This window comes from Leuresthes tenuis, unplaced genomic scaffold, assembly GCF_036924035.1.
Source record: "Leuresthes tenuis unplaced genomic scaffold, fLeuTen1.0.hap1 SCAF_24, whole genome shotgun sequence".
Classification (NCBI taxonomy): Eukaryota; Metazoa; Chordata; class Actinopteri; order Atheriniformes; family Atherinopsidae; genus Leuresthes; species Leuresthes tenuis.
Window position 1 is genome coordinate 19,404,784 of NW_027325378.1, and position 27,749 is coordinate 19,432,532.

The 27,749-nt window shown below is 41.4% G+C and overlaps 1 protein-coding gene across 4 annotated transcripts; it reads right to left on the reverse strand.

Moving 5' to 3' along the window:
* Positions 1 to 536: 536 nt before the first annotated feature.
* ccny (cyclin Y) lies at positions 537 to 27,495 on the reverse strand. Of its 4 annotated transcripts, XM_072378690.1 has the most exons (12): positions 26,684 to 27,495; positions 13,328 to 13,402; positions 12,272 to 12,292; positions 9,899 to 9,933; positions 9,773 to 9,796; positions 9,125 to 9,225; positions 8,986 to 9,021; positions 8,193 to 8,250; positions 7,740 to 7,859; positions 4,949 to 5,115; positions 2,996 to 3,158; positions 537 to 2,196 (listed from the first exon to the last, which is right to left on the reverse strand). In XM_072378690.1, exons 1-12 carry the CDS (start codon positions 26,835 to 26,837, stop codon positions 2,080 to 2,082), a joined length of 1,071 nt encoding a protein of 356 aa, XP_072234791.1. In that variant the 5' UTR covers positions 26,838 to 27,495; the 3' UTR covers positions 537 to 2,079. The 4 variants fall into 4 exon arrangements, with proteins under 4 accessions (XP_072234791.1, XP_072234793.1, XP_072234792.1 ...); XM_072378692.1 differs by lacking the exon at positions 9,773 to 9,796 and having other exon boundaries at positions 26,684 to 27,492; XM_072378691.1 differs by lacking the exon at positions 12,272 to 12,292 and having other exon boundaries at positions 26,684 to 27,490.
* Positions 27,496 to 27,749: the final 254 nt, after the last annotated feature.

Here is a 27,749-nt window from a genome sequence, read left to right on the forward strand (position 1 = left end):
AATACTGTCTCTGAAAGCTTTTACCTGTATCCACACCACACTAGGAAGCTCTGAAACTGACAAAACACCATAGAAGGTCATCCGATGAGTCAAAGATATAATGCATACATGAAAAAGTAGCATTGTTTGTGAAAGAGAAAAAAAAGACTGTTTTCACATTGATCAGCTTATTGGCAAAATAAAAATCTGAATAACTAAGTTTTTACTTGTTTACGTCAGAGTAGAGAGCATGTTTGTAAGTGTAATATCTTAATAGATTAAGAACAATCTTCTCAGCCAAACCATGCAGCTGGTTTGTGTTAAGACACAAAAAATATTTTAAAAATATTGGATTAAAATGAATGAAGTTACATGGTCAACTGATTCAATGTAAATCAAAAAACTTAAAGCTTTAAATAAATTAACAGAATCATCATAATTGTGACTTATGCGATTACTTTCACTGCATGTTGTCGGTTTCAGGGCTCCACAAGAAGTAGCCGCCATCACTTCAATGAAAAAATACTAAATAACCTGGCAGTGTGGTTAGAGAAATGTTGCCTTTTTTTTTTTAATTCATCATTTATATACCATATACAGAATGTACGCCAAAGACTTCCATTTTCTACAGTGCTTGAAGGTTTGATAAGAGAACAGAAAACAAAGAAAAGCATATTCAGTGGCGTCTCCCATCTAAATACCTCAGCTTTCTCTTAACTTAGTTTGCAACAGGAGCACAAAATCAGACATATTCACTGTCCCGCCCCTCATAAAAACTGATCTTATATAAATATTCTGACCTATTTGTAGTTTTTCTTTTTTCATTTTTCACACAATGACTTCTACACCGCCATGGTATTTACACTATACAAACAGATTTAGAAAAATGTATACAATCTCTCATTTTGTAAGCAGTGTTTCAATAATCGCTTAATGCTTTTTCTTTCATTTCAATCCTCTCCAGTTTAAAAAAAAACAACAACAACAAAAAAAAAAACCACCCCTGAAGAATCATGCATTCAGTGGCTTTTAAATGTCAACATTTAGATTTGTGCTGTTTCCTTGAGCTGGAAGAACCGTACGAAATGTTAAAGGAAAGAAGAAGAAGAAAAAAATCCTACAGAATTATTTGTTCTACTCCTCCAACAGAAAGGAGAGAGGTGTTTGAACTAGCTTATTACAGGCACCACAGGTCAGGACAATGGCAGTGAATAAAGTACAACATAGGCTCTACAGTATGTCTCACATCTGTCTTCAAGTCAGTCTCCTCCCAAGTAAGCATGCTTCATCACATTTAACCGCAACAACAAAGCGATGCATGAATATTGCTCTATCTGAATGATGACTGGATGGCCTGTATATATACTAATCTGCAACTGGAGGTTTGCAAGTTGATGTGCCATTTCCTGCGAGAGGGCCCTTGATATAAAAGCCTATTTTATCACAGACTTTAGTTTTATGGCCACAATTAAAAATGGAATGTGGATATATTTTTTGTATGTTTGGATGGGAATGCAAAAGAACATAAACCAGCTAAACCAAAACTAATTGGGGAACAGGACGCTGAACTGCAGTGTGCCTATAAGCTGTAAAAAAAACAAACAAACAAAGAAAGATCATTTCGTGCTTGAGCTAACAAACGACTGAACCAGAGGATTCAAATAAAACGAATGTACACAAGTCAGTAAAACTTCAGAGGGAATTATGGAACGCCGTTGCAGCTTTTAAGTCTTTCATTTTGCTCTTGAAGCTTTTCTCGACTTCACACAATCTTGCAATACCTTCATCTCCATTTGGCTGCTTTTCTTTTGCAGTTCGGGTCTTCGTTGCAGCTTCATTGCAGCCACTTCTATCCATGGACTTCAGGTTTGGTTCACCTCTGTTTCATTTGGTTCAGTACAGGCAGCCAGTGGGAGCTATCTTATGTACAACAACCAGGCAGAGTGCAATCCCACTTGTAAAAGTGCCAGACTGTGTGAAAGTGTGTCTGTATATTCCAAACAGACGCATTGATCCACAGAACGGCGGCCCACCTGGTCAGCGTGCTTTCCAGGCAAAAGTACGACACATGTCTATCTGCACCTCTGCAGGCGACCAGTGTTAGGAAACGATGGCTGGACACCACCTCACCACCGTCAGGTTGTCCGCACTCACCGATCGCTTCTTGGCTAGTTTCCTCAAGTCCTTGTACTTATCATCACACAGCCGTGAGATGGCCTGAAAGTAAGAAAAAGAGGAAATGAGGTAGAAAAGTGGAGGCCTACTCTTTGCTTTGGTTAAGAGATGAGATCTTTGTCTGTGTGCCAAAAATAAACTGCACAGTTACAACAGAACAATCACCATATTTACACAAAGCATGTTCCAAGGCAGCCGTTTCAAACCTGCTCAGTCCTCTTATTCCCTTTTCCACGTCAAAATGACTATGAATCCAGGATAGACATTAGAGTAAGGGGAATGAGGGATTTTTAGAGTTTTTAGAGATTTGGCGATATTAATTGGTAATCTTTGGTTATTTTGAAATGACAGCTATAGCCAACAACAACAATGACAGTTTGAAGTGGTAATAGCCCAAATAAACAATAGAATACAGCCCGTCTATACCCTGTTTTATTCTTGGAACTACATGGAGTGTAGTCCCTAATGTTGTTATGGTGTCCAGGTGTGCTTTTTACGCCAACAAAACATGAAAGCATTTCTGGGGTGGGAAAAAAAAACCCCCACAGATAATGGTGATGGCATTTCAAACATTAACCACAGATTCTGCAGCACAACAAGGAATAGATCGATGTTGCAGGAGTGAAGCTAATTACACAGCAAAATGGCCCAACACCCCACATTCTGAATTTAGTGTGCATTTGTGTTCCCTTGAAGCTCCTCAAAATAATACTTAAAAAGATAGCATTCCACATCCTCAGCCCACAGTAATGTGGTTTCATTTGTGAAAAAAACAAACTACACAATCAGTTTTTTTACTCTTTCCCTCACCCCTTCAGTGTTTGTATAGGCCTCCACCCACCTCTAGTTTCTGGGCCTTGTCCCTGCTGAGAGGTTCCAGGGGGAAGCTGAGATTGTTGGCCTCTGCCAGAGAGCGCAGGTCAAAGTAATACTTGGCGTACACACTGGATGGCACGTTGATGTTAAACTGTAACAGCTCCAGAAGCTGACGTTCCAACTCGTTCCTTTAGCAGAGACAAAGAGGAAATAAAGGCAGGATCAAGACCATGCTGAGATTCATATAAAACTGGATAGACAGTTAAAATGCTTTTTGTCCGTAAAGACAGCCGGCGTGTGAGTGAAGAGGAACCAAAGAAACTGCAGAGAGCAGAGAACTGCTGGTCTGCATGAGACCTTCCACAACACACTTGCTCCGAGTACATCCCCAGAACATCAGCAAACATTAGCCCTTCTCTATAACCAAAAGAAAGGCTATCTAAGGAAAGCGCTCTGAGCATTATGTGTGAGAAAGAGTATTAATCCCACATCCTGACAATGCTATTGTCATGGATGCACTGCCTCATGCGCGGCAGCTCTGTGATCCCTTCTGTAGTGTGATGACAGCAGCTTTCATCTGTTTCTCTTCAGTCGTGACAGATTCATTTCACATCGTAGCGACTACCCATCTCTCCTTCCTAGCTTTTGTTCCTCAGCCCTGCAAGTTTATAGGTATGCAGCAACAGACAAGCTAAATTTAGACTTTACTGTAGCTAAATTCTGCATAATAATGCTGCTTCTTTTATTATCTTGCCCCGACATTTATTCTCGTCTATTTTTTTTCCCATTTCCCTGCTCTTCTTCAATATTCTTTCCAATTTCCCAGCAATTTCTTGAAAGTCAGTCGATGGAAAAGGGGGATTCAGCAGGCTAGGTTCCAGATTAAGAATTTGAAGAGACAAACTGGCCCTTTGAGGCAAACTCTGAGCTCTGATGTGGCAATTTACCGGACAGTGACTCAGTATTTGACCAGAGAAACACATGCTGTGCTCCACTGACTGAACAGAGTCCCGAACAGGTGGATTACCAGTACTGCTCAACAAATCTGGGCCCATGACAAGAATAGATTCCCACCACCGCAGCGGTGTGTGAAAGCAGCAGAGGTCAAGGGTGGCAGCAGGGGAACACGTCTAAAGCGTCACGTTCTTCCTCAGGATAATCCTGCCAGAATTTCTAAGGATCTGAAAGCAGTGTAGTATATAGGTCAGACAGGTGTGTCACCGGGCCCAAACAGCCATGTCCAAATGACTTTTCATGTTTAATCTCTGAACAAAATATCCAATCACTAGCTCTAAGATTCTCACTCACTTCAGCAGAAAAGGCTGGTACCGATGAAGAACTCTTCTTATCGACTTGTTAGGAAATCAAAGGCGCCCGTGATGTGGGCAGATGTCACCCTGAGCATGACTCTGAATACTTCCCGAACACAGACTGTCCCCACAAACACTGACTATTCTCAGCTGTTGGTCACATAATGGGGTTAATAACAATGTCAGAGACTGAGTACCAAGCGCAGACAGCAGAAACAAGTAATCCACTAAGAAAACACTGTTCATAAACTTTTTATTTTGTCATTTTTCAATTAAAAATATTTCAAAGTGACTATTCAGTATTTTTTTTGGTTTTTTTTTACCTCCAATGACGGGAAAATAGAATATTTGAGCTCTGTAAGGAGGAATAAACAAGCAATGTAAAAAAAAAACTAAAAAAAACCTGCTTAAACTACACTGAATAACTGAATAATCTGCACAATTATCAGTAATAAAAATAGGCACAAAAACAGTGACATGAACAATTCCAGACTGAAGATAGAAAATGATGCTGTATTATGCAAGCAGCAACGTTCAGTTCAAATTATATACATGGCATTGTGATGAAAGAGTCCTGTAACTCAGGCCTTGTAATTTGTCTGTCTACCAGAATAATCTATAGCTTTCTATACATGTTAACTGTTTGTGGTGCGCTTCCAGAGACTCACATGTCCTCCACAGTGATATCCTTGAGAATTTGGCAGTAGTCAACATTCCAGACCGCCTGGTCGTCCCAGACCTTAGAGGCCAGAAGGATTGCTCCCAACACGATACGCTTCCAGTTGGCAGGGCAAATGTCAATCTCAGCATAGGTAAGTAGCCTCTCTAAATATACCTAAGACAAAGAAATGTTGTTTTCAGTTTATATGAATCAGTTTCAAAACGACACACAATAAGTAAACAACAATAAAAACATCTTTTTGTTCTTTTTCATCAACAATTCAGTGGATTCATCCTCCTTTGCTGTGATTTGAGGAGTTAGTTTGCTGCTTTCCTTCTCTTACCAGATGTCAGAGGCTGATGAAATCAGGTTTCCCTGGTATTCCCTGCCCCCATAACCGTTTTAATTTCGTTCTCCCTTTCTCTTTCGGCATCCAGCCGTTCCCACAGACCACACGTAACAAAGCACATAAAGCCCGTATGCACCTGAACATGACAAGCAGGAGCATTTGTACAGACATCGATTTTCACTGATATTTTGGAAGAATCTAAAACAGGCTGCATTGAGACGGTTGTAGTGTTGTCTCAGAAAAGCTTGTTGAGCTTTCATTAGAATCTCCCAAACAGTACAATACATTTCTTCCCTTGTGTAGTGTTCTAGGCTCTATAAATAGTCCATGAGCACTGCGTCGCTAATCTTTTATCAATAAAACTAGCTGCAAACTGAATTGAATTAGGATGAGCTCCAGTGGCTTAAAACCTTGAAATCTGTCATCTCTCAGATGATGAGGCTAAGTTGGCAGAGATGCTGCATTTTTATTTATTTTTTTCACAGCAGACTGAAATAGACTTAATGTCATTCTGCCTGAATCTGCTCAGTGGCAGAACTGTCAGCATGTTGTGCATTACCGAGCTAAAAAGAATACTACAGGGTAATTAAATGCTCTTCTGATGCAGGGATATTATCATCCATAAACAACACATACAATGGTGGCTTTTGGTTTGGACAAAAGATGTGACGATATGGAAAGGAAGACCAGCTCAGGTGGCTCATTAGACAAGTCATGCTGGGTCAGGCTTCATGCCTGCAGGCGATGCTAACCGTACTCCGCTGTGGCTTTAGACCCAGCTGCAGGCAGCAAACACTGAAGAGAACCCCAATGAAATGAGAGCCAGACCACATGATAAACAGAACAAATTATTTAGAGGCAAAGCGTTTGGCAAACAGCAGTCCTGTTCTAAGGGAATGAGCCCAAATGGTTGGATTTTGTGGCACAGAGGCTTTGGACTTCTCAGAGCAGCATAACTTCGTCTTTTTGTTTACTGCAACATCGAGGAAACAAAATGCCCATCTCAATGTTGATTTAACCCATTTACAAAACACTTTCCACTGAAATCGCTCAGACTATTGTGGATCAGGGTCAAAAACAGACAACAGATATTTTTCTTGTTTTCATTTCTTCTCTCTTTCTAGTTCAGGACTATCTATTTACCATGTGACAGACGCATGAATCACCTTTACCACATGAACTGCCTTTGATCATGGGAGAATTTGACCTGTGGAGTGGTGCCTTAGTCTTTTAAAGTAATACCTGAATAATAACAAGGTGGCAATTATAATAATGGGATAAGAACAATGTAATAAAAAGATCAATGAATGCAATAAAACAATTACTTGTTTTCCGAAAATAACATGTCCCGACTCTATGGGTTTTATCTTTTCCTTGTTTGTAATGTTCCCATCAAGGGAAGGGAGGATGCACACCTTCGATCTAAACTCCCTTATCTAAAGTTAGCTGCAGCAGCTAAGCTAAGACCACAACCACCGGCTAAAAACGCTAGCTAATTACCGATGGCATGCCAGCCTTTACTCTGGGGCCTGGAGAAGGCAGACCATATGCCTTCTGCATGCGTTTGTCAATCTCAGGAAAGCTTTGTGAATGACCAGATGGACACAGACGCTGAGACTGTCAGAGACACAGCATGTCGGGGCTATCATTTTCCATTACTGTCTAAACACCCACACACATACTTCACACATCTGTTCATCTGCCGGGAAACAGAGCAACTCAATACGAGACCACCAGGCTCGCTGTGTCGACCGTGCACTCTCGTTGTCTTTAGGGACACACGTGCCGGCCATAGCGACAAAGTGTGGAGAGAGATGTTTCTGGGCAGATGAGTGGGGAGGGGAAGGGTGTTCGTTTCCAACTGCACGTACGTTACAGCAGTAAGTCAAATATAAGCAACATGATAATTAAGTTTACCCTATTCTGAGCACATATTCCTCTCAATAAAGCATGTATACTAGGATAAAACGCATATTCATGTTAAAATGCATAAAGAATTCAAACTTGGCATGTCATATCTGATCTAAATCCTAATGAGAGAGCAGTGTGATGCAAAGGTGAGCAATTAATGATGTCATGAGTCATGGAAACAGAAAATACTACAGCCCACAGCATCAGTTATATCCTTATTATATCTTGACCACACATATACTTCATATCAAAGTTATTCTGAAAGGAAATTGCATGAAAGCCCCAAAGCCTTCCGTTATATTCCAATTTTCTCGTCTCCCCTGACAAAATGTTTTCATTTTCCCAACATTTAAGCACCACAGGAATATACGGAGTATTTCATATGAATCAAGAGGTATGATCAGGGTACAGACATAAAGAGAAACAAAAATCTAATGATAGCAGCACATGGCACCGGAGCAGAAAAAAAAAAGAGAAGAAGAATGAGGCAGCAACAGTCCGTCCTAGTGTCGGCACTTAAACACACACATTTACTTACCAAAGTTACAATGGCACACTCGGCAGTGAGCTGTGCAGCGCTGAACAGTGTCCTGACGAAGCGGTAGATCTGCTTCTGCTCGGGGTCGTGTTTGTCATAATCAGCAGGAACTTCAGACTTCTATTGAATAAAAAACAAGAAACGATCAACTAAAACATTACGGAAACAACGGCGTCTGAAACAGATCTGCTTCTTTGTACGGAGCCGCATTTGCTATTTGAATGTGGAGCATCAGGCAAAGTAGCTGAGCGGACTGTCGGCTGTATATTGGGCATAAAGGAAATAATCTGAACGATCCAGATGGCTCCAGAGATTGTAAGTCAGATTTACACACAGTTTCATGCATATGTGTTTATTTGCTGTTTATCAGCCTATGCGATTTGCCTTGCTGATGAATCCTGACAGCTCAACAGTGTGCACCTAATGAAAATGTATCTGCGGTTGAGGCCGTACCGAGAGAGGGTGCAGCTTCTCATCAAGAATGTCTAACAACATTCGCCCGTCGCCGTCTCTGGAATCAGAAAGAGAGGGAAATTTCACATTTGAAATACACCTATTCAATAAACCACCTATGTCTGTTCATCAGCCACTCAGTCTTACCAGTTACAGTGAACATAAACAAGAGAAAACTGGATTAAATGCATGACTGTCTTCATCTTCTTACACCATATCTCTGTCGTTTGAATTTCTTTTGAGGGGGAGGGGGGCTTTATTTGAAAATGGCTGGACAGGAAAGCAGGCAGAGAAAGAAGGGGGGTGACATGCAGGAAACAGCAGCAGGCCAGGATCCAAACCAAGGCCGGCTGGTCAATGACCTTAAGCCTCTGTGCATGGGGCTCCCGCACAAACACTTGAGCAGCCGGCACCACGCTGTTTGTTTTTCTGCGGGACCTGATGGATAATCCAAACTCTCAAAACTGTACACACGAATCCATCTACACAAGAAGGGATGTGTTCATAAGTGCTGCTAACAAGCATTTTTCATCCGTTTGTGAACAAATCTAATTTGCACCAAAGAGCAAAAGGGAACTTGATGATGAGGACCTTTAAATAAGAGGATGTGGAACACTAAGAAAATGTTTTTTTCTGCATTATCAGTTCAAGCGAGCGTTTCTTAAAAGAAGAAATGGCATTTGTAGAGTCATGAAAGACTCATAAAATAATGTCCAGCTCACTGAGGTTTACCATGAGGTCAACACAAGAATACTGCACCAAAAAGGATGATATGGGCTGGTGTTTCACATACCTGTTCTTTATGTGGTAGTATATCGCAAGGGCTACACTGTAACGACAAAAAATGTGGCATTAGGGACAATTTTCAACTAAATCTAATGTCTGTGTGATATTAGACTAATATGGTACATGAACTCAATCGAACAGGTTACCATTTGATAGTGTATTTGAGGTTTGGTTGACTGACGGTGCTGTCGTCAAGGAATATGGTGGAACATGAGCTGTACTTCCGTCTCACTGGGCCTGGATGATGCTGTGATGTTTATGCACACGTACAGACAAAAAGCAAGCCAAAAAACAGACAGACAGACAGACGGACATATAAAAACATACGTCAGTCTGCATTTTGGTCATATTAGGACAAGCCTAAGGCCTGATAACAGCTATGGAAAGTAGGGCACCTGTAAGCCCTGTTCTCTGTCAGAGCTCAATCTGTTAGCATGCAGGGATTACACTCATGGTGGAATGCATCTTTCAGGTTTTTGTTTCCCCTCAAAAGGACTGTCGCCTGCTGCATTCACTGGTAGTTTAATATTTAGACGAGCAACCGTTTTATCATCCTTACTCTGCACAGTTTATTTATTCATATTGCACAAGTCTTCCTCTTGCTCCAAGGGAGCGATGAGATAAGGTCAACTGCATCACAATCTAATAGATTTTCTTCTATAATTGAGCTGATCATAAAAAAAGGAAAAGAAGAAAAGATATCTGGGATTTTAAACGGAAGGGGCTGAGATGATATAAAAACTGTGAGGAGAGGGAGGGACAAATACAACATTGAAGGGTCATGATGTCTTTACCTTGTTCTCCGAAATATGTGTGAACTTGCAAAAAATACAAGAACATAAAATTACTCTTTGCACAAAAAGAAGAGCACAATCAGATGGCACCTTTCTGGTTAAGCATTCGTATCGTGTCTTACTTACGTGGTTGATGTAAAGGCTCTTTCGCTTTTCTCGAACTGAAAGGAAAGATGAGAGAAGAGGAGTAAGGTTCAGGCTCAGTGTCAGCGCAGTACTCAGCCCTCACAGACAGGGCGCAGCATCTCTCCAGGCCTCAACAAGCTCACTCAAACACTTTAAGACAATAACGGATGGATGGCCATTTCTCCTGCTGTTATTCAACACAACATTAAACAAAGCCTTACAGTTTCGGCAAAGAGCATTTTCGTGAAGAACAAACAGCATTTCAAAGCTTTTATAAGAAGCAAACGTGTATTGCTGTGTGGGAATGAGTGCGAGCTAATGAATCAATCCATTCATCATGTTTGGCATCCCCGATTCCAAATTAAATCAAGGACAGTGACTGGTCTATTCAAGTGCAGATTGTCATTTGAGTTAGTCTCTTTTCATTAAACTCTCTTCACACAAATCTGGCCGTTTGCAATGCTAATTCTCTGTAATGGACTCACTTTATGTATCCACGCCTATCTATAATAGAAGAACAGTTGCAACTGGAGGTTAAGCTACGTTCATCATGGGTATGAGTGTCATGGCAGTCTTGGGCTTTCATTCATTTTGGCGAGTACTTTATTATGATGTGTCTGAAAAGAAAAGTATAGCTTCTTTAGTCAAATAAAACTGCATATCTGGTAACATGCTAACTGAGCCCCTTAGAGTCTGAGACGCAGCTCTGAGTTTTCTGCATTTTCTCTGAGCTTAGTATGGTTCACTCCCAGGTAGATTGGCAGCTGTCTTGAATGTTTTTCACGCCAAAGAGTGATGGACTCCTTACGGTCTTTCCTCCTTTTGTAAGAGTTTGTTGACACACACCTGAATGCACCATACAAGTCACATGCCTGAGAAAGTGTGTATTGAGTGTTTCACACAGATTCTGAATTTTCACTTAGTTTTTTGTTTCATAAATGATTACGCCTTGCATCATTGTTCTTCTAAGGTTCCATATCCCTTCTTTGAAGACCAGGTAAGAACCAGATGGGTTTCTTTTTGATGATATCCTGATACGTAAAAATTTACAATTAAAAGAGTTTTTTTTTTTTTTTACATGACATACCTAAAGTTTGGTTTTACTGTAACACTGAGATTGTTGGATTGTCTCATGTTGCAGTGAGAAAGTTGAAGACCTCATAAAGAGTAGATTCAGGATTTCCTCTTGAAGCAGAAGATTTCAAAATAAGATCAAACATTTGAGAAGAAATTGCTCAGCTGAAGATGGGAAACCCAAGAACCACCATGATAAGGTCTTTTTCAGGAAAAACCTGTTTTCCCAGAGACTGAGACGCTGCCTCTGATCCAAAAATGAATGGCAACATTAAGCTTTTGGAATGACACTCTCTTGTCTTTACTGCTTTTTTTAAGTAAAAATATTAGGAAGATGCTTAAAAGTTTGTGTCAGGAAACAAACAAATTGAACTGAATTTGAACTTGTTTGAGAATACTTTACATTAGTCATACGTGCATGTACATTAAGGCATTAAGGTGCATTTCTTATCCTTTACGTGTAGCTTTGAGCCCGGGCTGCTGTCAGACGACCACAACAAATCCAAACTTGGGTACCAAATTCTTGCTTGTTTTCTGCTATCTACGGTATATACACTGCAAGATCATTTCAGCCCAGAAAAAAGAACAGCTTAAAGAAATCTCTGAAAGCTCAACTTTGCCATGACATCATTGTCCATGATGAACTCATGTAAACTCGTGGGCAAAGCTGTACCGTGCGTATATATTTGCTCTGAATTAGCAGGATTCATAAATAAGAAATTATTGCTCGCAAAGCACAGCAAAGCAGATGGAGGATGCACAATCACACATAAAGAACTGGTGCGTCGCCTTGCACTTCTCATCTCGGTAGCTCCTGCATCTTACCTGTCTGACTCTCACTGAGCAGTCATGGCTACGCACTGAGCTATAGCAAAAAGCTGCAGTCCTTTGGGTCATAACTGTATAAATACTATGGTGGAAAACAACTAAATTACAATCCGGACCATAAAAACAACTGAACGGATACATGACGCATGACATTTGAGTTTGACTTTTATTTTCTGCTTTATGGAACATTTTCTCCTGGACAGTTGTGGATCAAATCAATGCAGCGCTATTCAAAATGGTACGTCTCATGGACAAAAGTGTGCGATGGAAGAAACATACACACAAAACAATACCAGCAGCTCAGCAGCAAACGCACGAGACGTGATATCAGAGGACAATACTCGTCAAGTACAGCAGTACAACACAATTTTAGAACACACCAAGGGGCCGTTCTTTAAAGAGTTAGGCCCAAACACACAGTGAGCACAGTGTTTACCAGCCTTCTGAGACCGGACACACCTCAACGCTTACCTTTCTTGTTGGGCACCACAACTGAAAAACAAAAGTCCAGTTTGTCTCTGTTTGTTTATGACACAGATATTTACAACAGGCATCACTACGCGTGTGTTTTAAGTCAGTTACAAGAGAGGTGGAGTGTTAGAAAAACACAGAGGAAAGTCTAATGCACGTGAATTATGTCATCATTTGTATGTTCAGGGAAAGTTTAAAAAGGAGCCGTGTTCTTTGTCCACCTAACTAAAATTGGAATTCGTCTCCAGTATTTGGTATTCACGTGAGCTACGTTGAGAAAGACGGCCAGCAGATGTTCACATAAGAGCTTAATTGAGAATAATAAAGGAGTAGGGTTTCAACAACTAATCCCAGATCAATATACCAGCCCTCAAGCAACAGACTGCCCAGCTATTATACAACGTGTACAAATGAAATTAAATGACTTATCTTTATCTTTAAATCAAAACAAAGAGATAATGTCTAACCTGATGAATGGTATTAAAAAAAAACCTGTATATATTTCAGTTTAGGACACAGTAGTGTCCTTCTTAATTCCAGACTGCTGTAAGATCAGCCTGCATCTACCAGAGATGATAAGAAAATCTGACGTAACAGCAGCTGGCATGCACTTTTTTTCCCCACAGGATCCTGTATTGAACTTTTATGCCGGATGAAAGGATGTTGATTAATGATACTGTAGATCCACATCTGAAATCCCAGCGTAAACCCAACCCCGCACTTTCCCACAAAGCAGACATGCACCACTGTTTGATTTGCTTCACTTGGAAGTTAGTTTTTCTAAACAGGTGACAAACTATTCGGATGAGTGGCTGGCAGGTGAATAAAAACATACAGCATGGTTATGTTAACAGGACTATGAGCATTTAATTCATCTCAGAGTAGTTCACAAGACATTGCTTCACTTCACAATTAAACTACACTGAAGCGGGTCATATGCACGGCTCACAAAAGTACTAAGTGCTTCCAACAGAAAAAGGGCTCAACACGTTACACTTCAAACAGTTTCTGCTGCATGTGTAACGCAGGAGAGGCAAGATTTAGAACACAACTTACCATCGGTTTGGGATTTGCTGAGAAAGATGGTGCTAGCCCGGGGATGATCTGAAGGATTGTATTCCATGGGCAGATCTGAAAACAGAAGGAGGAAAATTCAACTACTACAAAAGACTATTCACTTTGGAGATTATTCTGAAGAATTTAATACCAAACTGACTGATGGAAAAGCTGAGATTCATGGCTGTTTGTTCGTTTTTGTGAATGAAAATAATTTTTTATTCGTCTTTCTATATTTATTGGTTCTTTTTATGTATTTTTCTATGCACCTCCCTCCACCCTTTTTTTCTTTATACATTTCCTGATTTATTTTCTCGTTATTCAACAGATGTAATCTTTTTTGTGGCACTCTCATCACTCCATGTAAACACACTTCGGAATAAACCTTACACATTTTAAAATTAAACCCTGGATCGTCTTCAGGGGTTAACCGACTCTTGCAATGGACGAACCTAACGGAAAAGCAAATCTCTTCGCTGACGGTGTGCTTCACTGCTGAGCAAAGGCTGGTTTCTAAATCGATGAACTCTGCAAACACAGCAGAATGTTACAGATCTGTTTGAGAATATCTTCTATCGCACACACATGCCACCTGCAAGCAAGCTGATGAGGAAAACTGCAATAAACCTTTTAGCGCTTCAAGTGATCAACAACTGGTGGTGATGGAAAATATATGAGAAACCATTCGTCCTCATTACTGTGTCATTTCCCTCATTGCAACATTCCAACAGGTGCAATGATTCTGCCAGCGAAGTCAACCACTGCGTTGTCCCCTTCAGCACACACATGGATGAGCAGAGGTAACATTTAGAATGCATCTTTTGGGCTGGAAACAGTCGGTCTGCCTTTGTCTGATGTATTTGTGTCGAACCAAAAGCAGACACTGTCCCTGTCGTCTAGCAGATGGCTGCTATGTAAGCCACAGAATATATCAGAATCAATTTAGTGTCCCATTTCTTTGCCCTGATTAAATCCTACAGGCCAAAACATGCTGAAACCCGGCTTTTGAAATGCTAAATGATAGAATAGAAGTTCAAAGAGAAACTATATTCTGAACCTGCACACATCATGTACACTTAATGTCTGTGGTTATTGAAACATTACATATCTTATCTGAGCGGTGGACTGGTGCTACGGTCGTCTACTGAGGTCATTTAATATCAGTGAATGAAACATGTAAATGTGAAGATCATTTATCATATTCTGGTGTAGGTTCAAAATTAAGTGAAGCTTATATTACTTACTCCTAAGTCTGAGGAGACCCACATGAATAATTAATACACAGGTGTAGAAAACTGTTCCCCTGAATACCGATCACCAAATTCAAAACCCGGGGAGAGAGTAAAGTAAAACTCAAAGCAGCTCAGGGTGCTGACTCCATGGATGTCGGATGATGTCAGTGAAGCAGGAAGTGTGAGACAGGGCCAACATCATAACAGACAAACGGAGAGAGAGAGAAATAGATGCCAAGTGACAGACAACTACATAGAGTCTGATAATGAGGGAGAAAAGGTGAAGAGAGCAAAAACTGAAGTGATGAGGGTGACAGATCTGAAACATGGTTGACAATGAGAGGAGACTAATAAGGGAAACTGATGAAAGAAAGGGAAAGGGAAGAAGAGCTCTGTCTGCAAACTGCATAAAACACCCTGGATGTGAACCGAGTTGAAGCACGGCTTCAGTTTACCTCTGCCTTAATACACACCCTGTGATGGAAACTACAGAGCATACCTGAGATCACAGCCTCTCGCAGCACACTGTAGGTTACGCATGTGAGGCACCGCTATTGTCTCCAAACTCATTTGAACTCCAGTCTTTCTGTGCTGGAGAGCCACTTTAGAAGCATCAAAGGACACCACACACACAAATACACACACATATGCACGTTGCCATAACGTGGGAGGAACAAATGGGTGTGTAGGTAGAGCGCTGAAGAATAACTGATAGTGGGTTAATGACGCTGCAGCCAGTGTTTGAATATCAGTGATGTATACACACCCAACAGCTCAATCGCACACACACCTGTTCGGAGCCACAAAAAGGCCGAGTACACCAATTGTAAATACATTGGTGGGAAACTTCGAGCCGGGAAAAAGAAAATCTTTCCAGATAATGTAACATTTACGCAGGAAGCTGACCACACCCACAGAAAAGGGCGTGTCCCTCTCCAGGCCTAGTGTTCGGGAAGGCTTGTGTGGTTCAACCCTCTACAAGAACTCTACCCCACTTCTCCAACCTGGGGGAGACGAAAGCACCCAACTTCCTCTGTTTCAGGAAGCAGGGAGGAAATGGAACAAGGGGTGGCAGTTACACATTGTTAGGGAGGTAGGCTGAACAAAGAGCGGAGGGAATAGAACGGCGTGTGGATTTAAGCCAGGCATGCAAAAACTTACATCATTGCCTAATGATGAATGCCTACAATATGAACATATCTGTCTTATGCAGAGATTAGGGGCTAAACTAGAGTAAAAGGGCATGAACAAAGCCTAAAGGCAACGCACTTCCTTCCGTATCGCTCTTTTGCTTACAGCAGACAGCTGTTTTGTCTACACAGTGTAACTAATAAAAAGCAAAAGTCATTTTGTGCGTAGCTTATTGTTTTGGATTGTGACAGTGGTTAATGCTGAAATGGCATCACATTAAAAGGGGATTGTTATTTTTCATATAACACCCCCACACAGCGACAGAACAAAGTCTGTCTCAATCACGGACCCATCTAATGGCTTTTACCACCCAAAAGCTTGTGTCATTGATCCCAGACAACTGCCTAACTCTGTACCCTGATGCAAGAAGAAAACAGATGAGCTTTCATCAAAGAAAAGCCAGCAGGCGGAGGAAGGAGGGGGGTGAGTCAGGAAACTTGTCACCTGAAATCAGCAGAAAACATGTCCGTTCCCATCATTTCCATAATTCACGCAGAACGTCATTTCAAACGCTTGTAAATACATCGTCTGTCCATTCTGTGCTTTTCGAGCCGAGAAGCGTGTGCAACGATACAAAGCAGCAAGCAAAAACTGCAGAGGTCTGACAAGGAACACGGGGAGTGTCGTCGTGGAGCTTGAGTGAATCACATGGTGAAAAAATAAATGCAAAGAAACACTCTTAATGTTTCCTCCATGACAGTGAAAGTGCAGGAGAACACGGCTGCAGATTCATCGAGAAAAAAAAATGAGCTGACGCCATTAAAAGGGGGTTAGCTCCATCAATTAGTCAATTAAATGGCAGAAAACTATGTGCAAATATGACATTTAATTAGTTTCATCCCCACGTTTTCGTACACTTTAGCGAAGATAATCACAACAATTATGCCTACATGACCACGACTATCTCAGATCATTGTGATTACAAGATACAGCTGTTAACTGTGACGGGCGTAGCTGCAAGCGGAAAAACACATGCGCCTTCAACAGCGTGACCAAGTCACAGCTTCACCCTTTCACATTCAGATTGGGTCGGCTCGTGATCAAACACTGCATACTTTAGAGATGTTTCTAATAGCATAATATAACAATAACACATAGTTACCATGCCGACAGAGAGCATGCTTAAAGGCTGACATCCCAGAGCAGAGACCAAAATCCTTGGTCCATAAAGGCGATTTGTTACTTAACTGTATACCTGGACATATACTTTTGCATCAAGATGAAGAACACTGTTGTTACGATTGATGACAGGTTATATTATGACGAGGCTTATTCTGCTAATAAAGCAGCATGGGGGAAGGCCATGTGACAGAGAAAGGACAAGAAAAAGAAAGCAGGCTTAAGACAGATAAGCTGGTAAAAGATGCTCAGAGTTAAAGAGTTCATGGTCTGGGAGAGGACTCATTTATTCTGCACCCAGCTGAGAGCGAAAAACCCGCCCTCCTTCCTTCTCCCCCATCCCAACCCTTACATCCTCTCCTCACTGTAGCTAGGCAACGCTGGCTTGAAACGATTCAGATGGTAGAGGCGGGCCCATCAAAGGCAAAGACAGACAGCCGGGCTCGCCGTCTTTTTCTTCCTTTCTATGGTTAAATCCCTCTCTAACTCAAACACCTGCCTCCAACACCACACTGTACTAATTGCTGCAGAGTCTTTCTGTGTTTCCTGACGTCACACGCAATCGCAAAATCTGATGCGCTGCCTTTTTTGTGGGTCAAGATTTTGCTGCACAAGTTGCTGAACATACTGGACGCTGCCGCACACTCTCGACACAACACAGCTCTCGAACAATGAAGCGTGTTTAATGAGAGCCTTCTTCAGCTCAGCTGCAACAAACGGTCACAGGAGGTCGTTCTGCCCACAGTATCAACGCGACACAATGACTCTGTTACACTGACAAATGATTGATAAAATAATAACTGGTATTCGTTACGCTGACAAATAATAGCCCTTTTTTTGTGTATGGTAGAGACAGACCTGTAGGGGTTACAGGACTGGAGGAAGGAAGTTAAACACAAAGAAATGAAGGAGATGTATGACTTCATGGCATGACTAAAATGTCAATAATGACCCCCTGTTGCTCTCCTGCTATGAGTTGGCTGTACGTGTCTTCAGATAAAAGAACTGACAGACATAAGGTATATAGATAAATACTACAGAGTAACATGCATTAGCATCCTTAGTATTTCTTTTTGTAATTTATACAGTGGAATCAAAGCAAGTAAATTCACAACTTACTCACACTACAGACTGTTTGTACTCTCTCCTTTTAATATATCACTGAACCTTTAATATTTTCTGAGATTCTGTGGAGGACCACAGTGCAGAGTGTCAGTTTATCTACACAATATCGGCGTTTCTCTTGTTTTCTCTGCAAACTAAGGTTTTTATAGTGTCAGTCCAATTCGTAAACGCCGTTTTAAACGAGAATCGGCTCTTGTGAATGCTCGTTGCCACACCTACTGGCGTTTGCGAATGCTGAGCGACAGTTATGAACTGTAACCATTTTCTCTTCGTCCCCAGAAGTTAGAAGTTGAAACGTGCTCTTGTTTCTTGCTGTGCTCTAAAAATCTGACTTCATTTGGCCTTCTTTCATTTCATTGAATGCACCACTAAATACAGCACTGGTAAGGGCCTTTTAAATAAACCAACACCTGTGAAATATTGCTATGCATTAGCAACAGTCCGTAATGTTAGCTGCTAAAAGATTAAAACACAAAAAAATAGAACAGTGAAGTCCAGAGTAAATGGAGCAGATTTGGGACGAGGGATTTATGATGTGGTGTCATCAGTTACAGAACTTTCATCACATGACAAACAATTAGATTGTATAAGAGGGATCCGTAGCCTACCAGCTGTCCATGCTCCAACAGCTGATGAGGAATTCTAAGCATTTGAGAAAACAAATGTCAGTCAAGTATATTTCTATCAGTTTGGCACAGCTCCGGTTCCTGAAAATAGTCCACATGTGAGGCCTCGCCCTTCTGTAGATGTAGCTGGTGCTGTGGAGTTCCTCAGCCATAGCACTGATAGGTGATTTTGCTCATGACATGTCTAATATGTCACATTTAAAAAAAAAAAAAAAAAAAACTTGGTATGAACTTTAAGCAGGCAAACTTCTCTTTCAATGGGGCTATGCAAGTCACTCAAATATAAGCAACAAAAATATAAGGCCTTCCCTGTTCGATGGCAATATAATGGTTGTCTAGGTTAACTAGTCGAGGTTAACGAGAAGTCACTGTTTCTACAAATGCAGCATCTGACAAAGTCCCCTTTTGACTCAGTCTGTGTTTTGTTGTCGGTGGTACTTGGACTTTGAGAAAGTTAGTTCACATGCACAGCTCACAGAGACATGCAGCTTAGCAGGACAAAGGAGGAAAATAAGCGCGTAAGACTGGTTTCCTTTTTTGAAAAAAGTTGGCAACAATGTCGAGAAGTTGTAATCGCATGCAGCTCAAAGAGAAAGTCGGGGGCAGGCTGCGCCGTGAGTGAGAAGCAGGAGAAATACACATGTTGGAATAACTTCAAACGAGACACAGATGGTGTCAGATTATCCGAGTATAAACGGTGATGTCTGGTTTCATACCCCATTTGAATAAATAACATCATCAATAAAAAAAATTTAAAAAAAACTTCCAAGCCCCATAAAATAATGAGAGACAGCTGATAGGTGCCACGAGAACGTCATATCCGGGTCATTTCACACATTTTGAAAGTAGCAGTTTTCTTTACAACATGTGTACAACATGTGAAGGTATCCATAATAGAGAGGAGTGCATGTAAAGCAACGTATAGGTCAGCAGAAAGCAGAATGAAGCAGCCACACACCCTCGCGCTCCAGAAGCTTTTCTGCTACGTCTGAATACCGTCTCATCTGCTGATTATTCTGCAAGGAGGCTGAGAGGAAAATCTCAGCAACAAGTCGAGAATGAACCCTGAGGACATTTTTCTTGCCAAAGTTGCACATCATTCACTGAGGAAAAGTCATCACAGAAAAAAAAGAAAATTTGTGACCATTTTGGTCAGTTTTAACTATGATAAATTAGCCCACCGCCACTCCATGTTCTCTGTGTTTAATCTAAGCTGCTGTGACTCTCCGTGAGCTTCATCCTGTGTCGAGCTGCGGCAGAAGCAGAGTATGACAAGAAGGCAATCTGCGCCAAGCCCTGCCTTCTGAACTGAAATCTGCACAGGACACATGAGAACTCTGGCATCAGCACTTACACCCAACTAGAATTTCCTGACAAGAAGTTATGAGCTGATATTTTTTTTGTCAAAAATCAACAGACATTGATTCCATGTGATAAAAGTGAACAGATGGCAAATTAGTTGAACCACAATCGCACTCAAGCAAAGCACTGCAAATATCAATTACGCCGTGTCAACTCATCTGTGGACTGAATTGCCTGTCAGGTGTTGTTGTAGCATGCTAGCAGCGAAGATCGACTTCTAACAGCCAATCAGGCGCATGTAATTATCTTTGCACCTGTTCAACAAATCCTCCCCAACGGCTCGTGCGCTCTCATCCGATGACGGAGCTCCGTTTGCTTGCTAAATCAGCCCCGTCCCTGCACGAGTCGTGCCAAACAACAAGGCTTCATTCACCGCTTTAACCTCAGAATGATGTGATCAGCCTCTATAGCGTCACATGAGCGTCTTAAGATAGTCATTACCCTTACGGTTAAGTCCCATGAAAGCCTGCATTTATGTGTTCGGCTGACGCTTGAAAATAATGTCGCTGTGTTCAATGTTAAGCAGTGCGCCGTTATGAAAGGATGATGCGTACATCGGATCCTACCGTATGATACTGTTTCTGCTTTCCAGTTTTATATGTAAAACACATTTTCAGTCACACTTAATGGTTTTAGGTTAAAACGCAAGATTGATTTCAGGATACTACAGTCTAATAACAGGTAATACAGCATTGTCCTTCAGATCTGAGAGAAAGCCTTGAAACATCTGTGCTTTACTGCGAAGTACTCAATAAGGTCAAACACTAACACTGTAATCACTTGTTGAATTTGAGTCTGTCCCCTTTACTCAACGTAACACGCAACCTCTCCCTTTCCATCTTTTCAGATCTGCAGTAATGCAAGTGGCATGCTGACAGCTGTGCCCACACACTACATGCATTCCTACTCAGGCTTCTTCCCAACCATGCACGTCGTTGAGAAAAGAGACAGATGGTATGATTCGAGCAGATTTCCGATTATACCACCGGAGAGCACTGATGGAAATTGTTTAGACACTCATCCGCCGGCGTTCACAGATTTTTGCTCACTTTTTGTCCAAGAAGTACACCCCCCTGACAAACTGGATTAGGGTAATACACTCCAGATGATCAAATGAAGAGTTAGATCACAAATGTTGTTGGTATTCAAATGCCTAAGACCCCTGTCAGTTTCAAAAAAGCTCGAGCCCAACACTGTGTCAGCACAAAACCAAGCAAACAGAGGGTAGGCAGTTCTGACAGCGAGGATCCCTGAGGTCTTCTTTTCCTCTCGTGCAATATCGTATCAAATCATTCAGCAGCAGAGGGGAGTTTGAAGAAGGGAGAATCAGAGCCCAGTGTGGACAAGGCTGGACTTTCACTATTTAAACAGGTCCTCAGCCTTTATAAATATCAACATTCCCAATACATACCAGGCGTTTGCTTGTGTCACCTTTTCTTCGCTTCATTAGCTAAGAATGATCTCACAGAGCTGGGATTTTCCTCCCACTATAACTGATATGTTTTTTTTCTCTTATTGCAGCTGTCAGCACAAAATGTTGCTGTCAGCTATATCTAACCTACAGCAAACCAAATAGAATCGACTGTTCCTCTCCAAAAGGTCAATATTGTGTCGGTCTGAGGACAAAAGTGGCATCTTATTGTTAACTGAAATGCATTTGGCGAGTTTGCAAAGCACCAGATCATCCTCTTTCTAACATCCCGTTAAATCATTATGGAAAGCAAGTTTCAGGGTTTCCACACAAATTCAGCATTATTTCGCAAATCTAGATTTAGATATATTGACACCAACCGCTCAGAGAGCGTGCATACAGCCCTTTTTGATTCTATACATTTGCATCGGGTCTGAATTGAGTTAAACTGAGCATCCCATCAGCGATAGAGACGTTTCCCCCCATGTCTTCATTAGACTTGGCAGGACCTTTACGATGTGAATATGGATGTCAAACAGAAGCCCTTTAAGAAATTAGATGAAAACCCGAGCAGGTAATTAGTGGGCAGCAGATGAATCCTCCCGTCTGTAGGCCAGTCCGATACAAAAGAGACACCAGAGTGAGACTGACACAGGCAACTGCATCTTCATTACTGCCCTGTGAAATAAGTCATTTGCTGTCAAAATGGGAACCATTGTCTTTGAAATCATTTATTTCTTCAGGAAAATATGCAAACGGGAATCATTGTTCAATAGTTTCAATGAGGCAGTGACTGAGTCACTCAAGCAGACGTGATTCAGAATCTCCCGACCACAAACACTTGTTAATAACTGATGTGGTCCTTCTGTCTAACAGACTGACTGTCCACAGCATGCCTGCAGCTTGCCTCTTATGTAATATACAGCCAGTGGTGGCAATGGATGGTACCCTTGGCAAGTCAAGGAAAGAAATTATATAAATACTGACGGCATGTTACCGACACAGTTTGGCTTTTTTATTCATGAGAATTTGTTCAACAAGTGAGAAATTACCAGCGGAGTGACAGTTAAGCTTAAGTCAGTTTCTGGCCACCATTCAGACGAATTCCCCGCTTACGATTGTCTCATACGTTCACATGCAGTACCATACGCATGTCCAGGAACAACAAGTCTCACGTTATTGCTTAAATGATGATGAAGGTTAATTAATTAACAAGAAAAAAAAGAAGAAAGGTAATGATTAATTGGGGCGTTTTTACACTAAAATAAAAGTTCTGTAAGAGATTTTAGAATAAAGGTTCTTTGGCGTGTTTGTTTGGATCAGAGGTGAGAGCTTCAGGAAATTGCAATTCCTGCATCAAACATTTAAGCAGATCAGCAAAAGAGCAACTGCCCTGGGTTGCTTTTGAGACCGAGTAAGATGAATATGAAAAAGAGACCGAATTAATTAAAAGGAACAAGTACTTGTGCTCCAACAAGATTCGCGAGTCAGCTCCTCCTCGCATGATCTAACCTCTGCCCGTGAATAATGTATTTTTTTTTTTAACTCTTTACAAAACATTATGGTAGTTGGAAAAATGCCAGCAAAAAATAAGTCTGAATGTCCACATCTTTACATTAAAAACTCAGATGCAGTTGGATGTATTTTCCGACCATGGCAACAGGAAACTGTCGTACGCAGGAGATCCAGGTCACCTCGTCGGGAATTCTCAGTGAGGAGACTCCCCAGACTCATCAAACACACATGAATAATCCACATCCAGATTTCAATTAGCCTGCAAGCAAAACTCATCAATATGTGTGTGTGTGTGTGTGTGTGCTCCAGAAATAACCAACTTAAACACTGATGAGACAGAGACAAACGCTGAGCCCAGAGACGTTACCAATTTACACATGTCTGCGTTAAGTAAAACCCAGACAAGCTCCATCTGTTTCATCTTCCGCTCGCTTATTTCGGAGACACAGTTTTGCCTTTATTCAAACATTTGCTGTTTGATCTGGAGGGTTTGGAAATGGGGGACGTGTAGATAATTCTGACATATCCTATTTTCTGGTCTTCGTGTCGTGCAGCTCAGTCTTGGTTGAAATACTGGGAGAAGTGAGTAAAGAAAATGTCCGTTAAAGTTTTGGGGGTTTTTTTCTTATTTTTTACACTATATCAAAAGAGGTTTCTCATTTTCTTTATGTTGACATTCAACATTACAGTGCCGTTCCATGCTGACTCTTCCTGTCTTAAAAATGGTTATTTGATCATTTCTTCACTGCTGCCAGTTGACATAATCCTTTATAATAAAAACATATCATAAAGTGTAACAAAGCAGCTTTACTTAGCCACTTGCATTTTTTTTTTTAAATATCTTTAGACTGGCAAGCATCTTGACTGCGAAATATGTTCAGCGACCACACAAGGCCAACAATGCAAGTTGTAGAGCAGAGCTATTTTAGGAGTTATTTCCTCCGTTTGGGAATCAATCAATTAATCAATCAATTAACCTTAACTAAAAGCTTTATTCCTGTTTATTGGTGGAAGCATTTAAAAACAGTCAGACGGGTTATGGGCTTGAACCTGAAGCTCTCACCATTATATTCGCATTGCTCCACTAAATGTGAAAAACTCTCTTTGCAGAATGAGAGACCCAAAACAAATCGGCATAAACTGAGACGACCCGTCTTGACAAACGTGAATCTCCCACCTCTTCATCACCGATTGGTGTACAGAGTAAGTTCTAATGACAGCAAACAGTGAGGGATTGCTCGAGCAAATCTGATCGTAACACCGAACTGTGAACAAGGTCACGTAGAAGACGCTCTCATGCTGATATAAATATAAAGAAGTTAAGCTTTGTGGACACGTATGAGCGCACGTATGTGTCGTCATCACCGTCAGCAGTTCTTGTGGCTGATCTTTTCTGTAATCACAAGCTTATTGAGGTCACACAATAACCCACACGACACAGAGTGTGGCAGAGAGCTATATGCAAGCAACATTATGGCACTTGTTCCAGTTAAACCAAATCAAATGAAACACAATAAGAGCCACAGAACTCAGAACAGAGATAGAGAACAACTTTGTACTTCCCATTATACGCAGAATCTTTCGCTTATCTTTAGAATCGGTGTAATGGAACTCACGGTAAGCAGTGCTATGAGGCTGGTTATCAACTCTGAAATTCAATCCAGGTTTTCCTGCTGTTTATCATCATGTTCATGGAAAAGGGGTGAAGTCAGCACCAGGTATCATCATTGTCATTGCTCTGACATTTAGGCATGAGTATTTCTGACTGGAATCCCAGCTGTGTGCTACGGATGTATCCTCAAGGACAGTTTTAGCCTTATTTCAGTTGGTCGTTGAACACAGTTCACATGAAAAAGTTGTGAAGGTACATTGTTTGGTGAAATTGAGACAGTAAAAAGTCAAGAGAAAAATCACAAAAAGAATCTATAGATCCAACTGTTTTAATGGAAGTGATTCCTTTTTAAAGAAAACATGTTCAAAAAGCAGGTCCGGTTTCACATTTCAATACGTTTGAATTAAATACAGGTTAGAATCATTTGTGAGGTCACTTCGACTTCTTTTCTTGTAAATGTTTAAAGACAACAGGTGAACTATCAGCATGGCTGACCATCCTTTTGGGCAATAATTTACATGGAACAATTAGGTTGTTTTAATCAGTTCATGTTCTATTCATTCTCTTATATGATTGATTACATGTGGACCTCTACCAAGCTGGTCCAACCAGAATAACCCACCAGGGCAGACTCAGGTACATTATGGAGGGTATGTACTGTTATGCCAATGAGGAAAATGACCACCAGTCATCAGCAAAACTCTCCTAAAACATCAAATTAGCTGCTAGATTACTAAATTATAAGGGGAAAAGTTAATCCCACTTCCTTTTTAACCTTTTACAACCAAAAACCTGATCAGAATTACCATCATGAGTATAAATAAAGAAACTGTGCCGTTTAGGAGACTCCATGTTCATAAGATGTAAATGTCCAACTGCTTGTTAAAAATCATGGAGATCAAAGCTGTTCTGACCCATTCCATGTCTGCTGCATTATTAACAAAGCTGCTGAAGGAGGCGCACTTCAGAGGCTGAGGACTACCCAAGAAAGCCCCTGAGATGGCAGGGAAACTGAGGTAGACACAGGTCCAAGATGCATTTTGACCTGCTTTTGGCTGACTTTAAACAACCATGCGCACGGTGGTACGAGCTATTTTTATCCCTTGTGCTCTGCACACTGTGATAAAAGCCTACATCTAGACTCGTTTTGAAGATTAAGGCGATGTGATGGCAAACTAGATGCTGTGCCACAACCTGCATTCAGTTTTCCACATAACACGCATTAGGGCCGATTCCTGCTGTTTCACATTTTCTGGTAAACTATTTCCCTGGTGCAGTGGCCTGCTGGGATCACTTCCTTTCCTGCCTTGACTCCCTCTGCCTCATGCTTCCTTGCTAATAAGAGGGGTTCCTACTCTTTGGCATGTAAAGGAGGGACAGCCGCATATACTTTAGACCTCATCATACTCTGATAAAATCTGTCATTTTAATCTGGGTGATCTGACACATTTCTGTGCATTTGTATAGCAGAGCATCTTTTCTCTCTGCGAATGTAGGAATGTAAATCATTTTGTTGGATCAACCACACCAAGAAAGAGCCGAGGACTGCTGCTTGAATGTGGAGCAGAGTGTGGTGGTGTGGCGTTAATGATAACCGAAACGTGCCGAGCATTTGTCAGCTTGCAATGAGGAAGTGAATGACCAACCTGCCATAAACACCGCTCATGATTATCACATCCCCTCCCGCTGGAATACTAATTAATCCTAACTCTTTGGGCATTGTTTCACACACAGACACATGGTGAGAATGATGCATGCTCAAGGTCTGATCTTAAGACAGCACACTTCTTCAAACTACCAACTGGACTCGGTGGAGACACAGCCTACTTCTCAGGTTAGGGTATGGCAAGCACAGAAGATGCCACTGAGCCAAACAGGGACATTAAAACGTCTACAGAACTGTGGTTTACTGGTATAACAGGTGGGTGTGTCTTTTACAAAGACGCTGCAAGCTCTCTGTTTATCACTTTCAAGCCTTTCTGTGCAGAGATGTGCGAATAGGAAAATAAACCACCGTCCACAACAACAGAATCAAATATAAAAATATAAATGCAATGAGTAATACTTAGAAATACAATAACAGCACATGTGAGCACTTAGTATTTGTTGTTTCCTGTATTTAGCTATTGAAATGTAGGTCAGACACTTGTGACTCAGTCTTACCGTCTAAATTTTCCCTGTCGCTGATGTGCTGGAGGTTGCAGCCCGTGTCCTCGCGACTCAGCTCCGGCTCCGGCCGGTAGGGTTCCAGCCTGGAGTGGTTGCTCCTCCGGTGTTTGGGGCTCGACGACACACAGCAGGAGGTTGTATTCCCCATTTTATTCGCCGGTTTTTGGTGACAGTCCGCGCCGAAGGCTTTATTTTCAATCCTTTTGTTGTTGTTGTTGTTGTTTTTATCGTGCTGTTGGGGTTTCTCGAAGAGAAAAAACGGGGCGGTAACGATGATACAGACCTGGTGCAAACTACAAACGAGCCCCGGTATCCGCAAGCGTTACACGCCCTGCTCCGGCAAGTCAAGCACACTTAGCTGGTCAAGCGGAGCCATTACAGCAGATAAAAACCGCCAAGAGACACTGCTAAATTTAACGAGTAGCCTGAAGACCTCTTCCAAACCTCCAAGCGAGGTTCGCCTGTGCCTCGGAACGGGCTTCCTTTCCACTGTCGACTCCCTCGCCTTGTAGTTCCTGACTGAGCGTCCAGTTATCTTCACCAATACATTTTCATGCTCTGATATTTTCACGTCGACATGAACGAAGATGAGAACATCGTACTTCACCAAGTTGGAGCAAAAATATTTTTGCGCTCTGCGCTACATGTTTGCCAGAATACTGTAGATTGCTACTGCGTTGCTACATCCGCTATCGTGTTACGTTCAGGTGCTTCTCGTAAAGTCGGATTTTTCAATAAAGTTGGATTTTTTGTCTCAAATGCTTTGAGTGAGCATATTCAAACGTGTGATTTGGTTTGACTTTGACCTTTCACTTAATAATTTGCAAATAAAAAACAACACTATAGATTTAACTTTCAATTTCTGACTACTGCCTGCGATTGACTTTTAAGTCCCCCTTTCTGTCATTGGATGTTGAGAGAGAAGAAAAAAATGACAGGTTTCCCGTCAGTACTTAAACATATCAGTATTGTAGCAACAAAAGGAAAAGGTTCCGGTTCAAGTGGATGGTTACAACTGTGTAATAATTTAACTATTATGACAGTCTCCAGGGGGATGCAA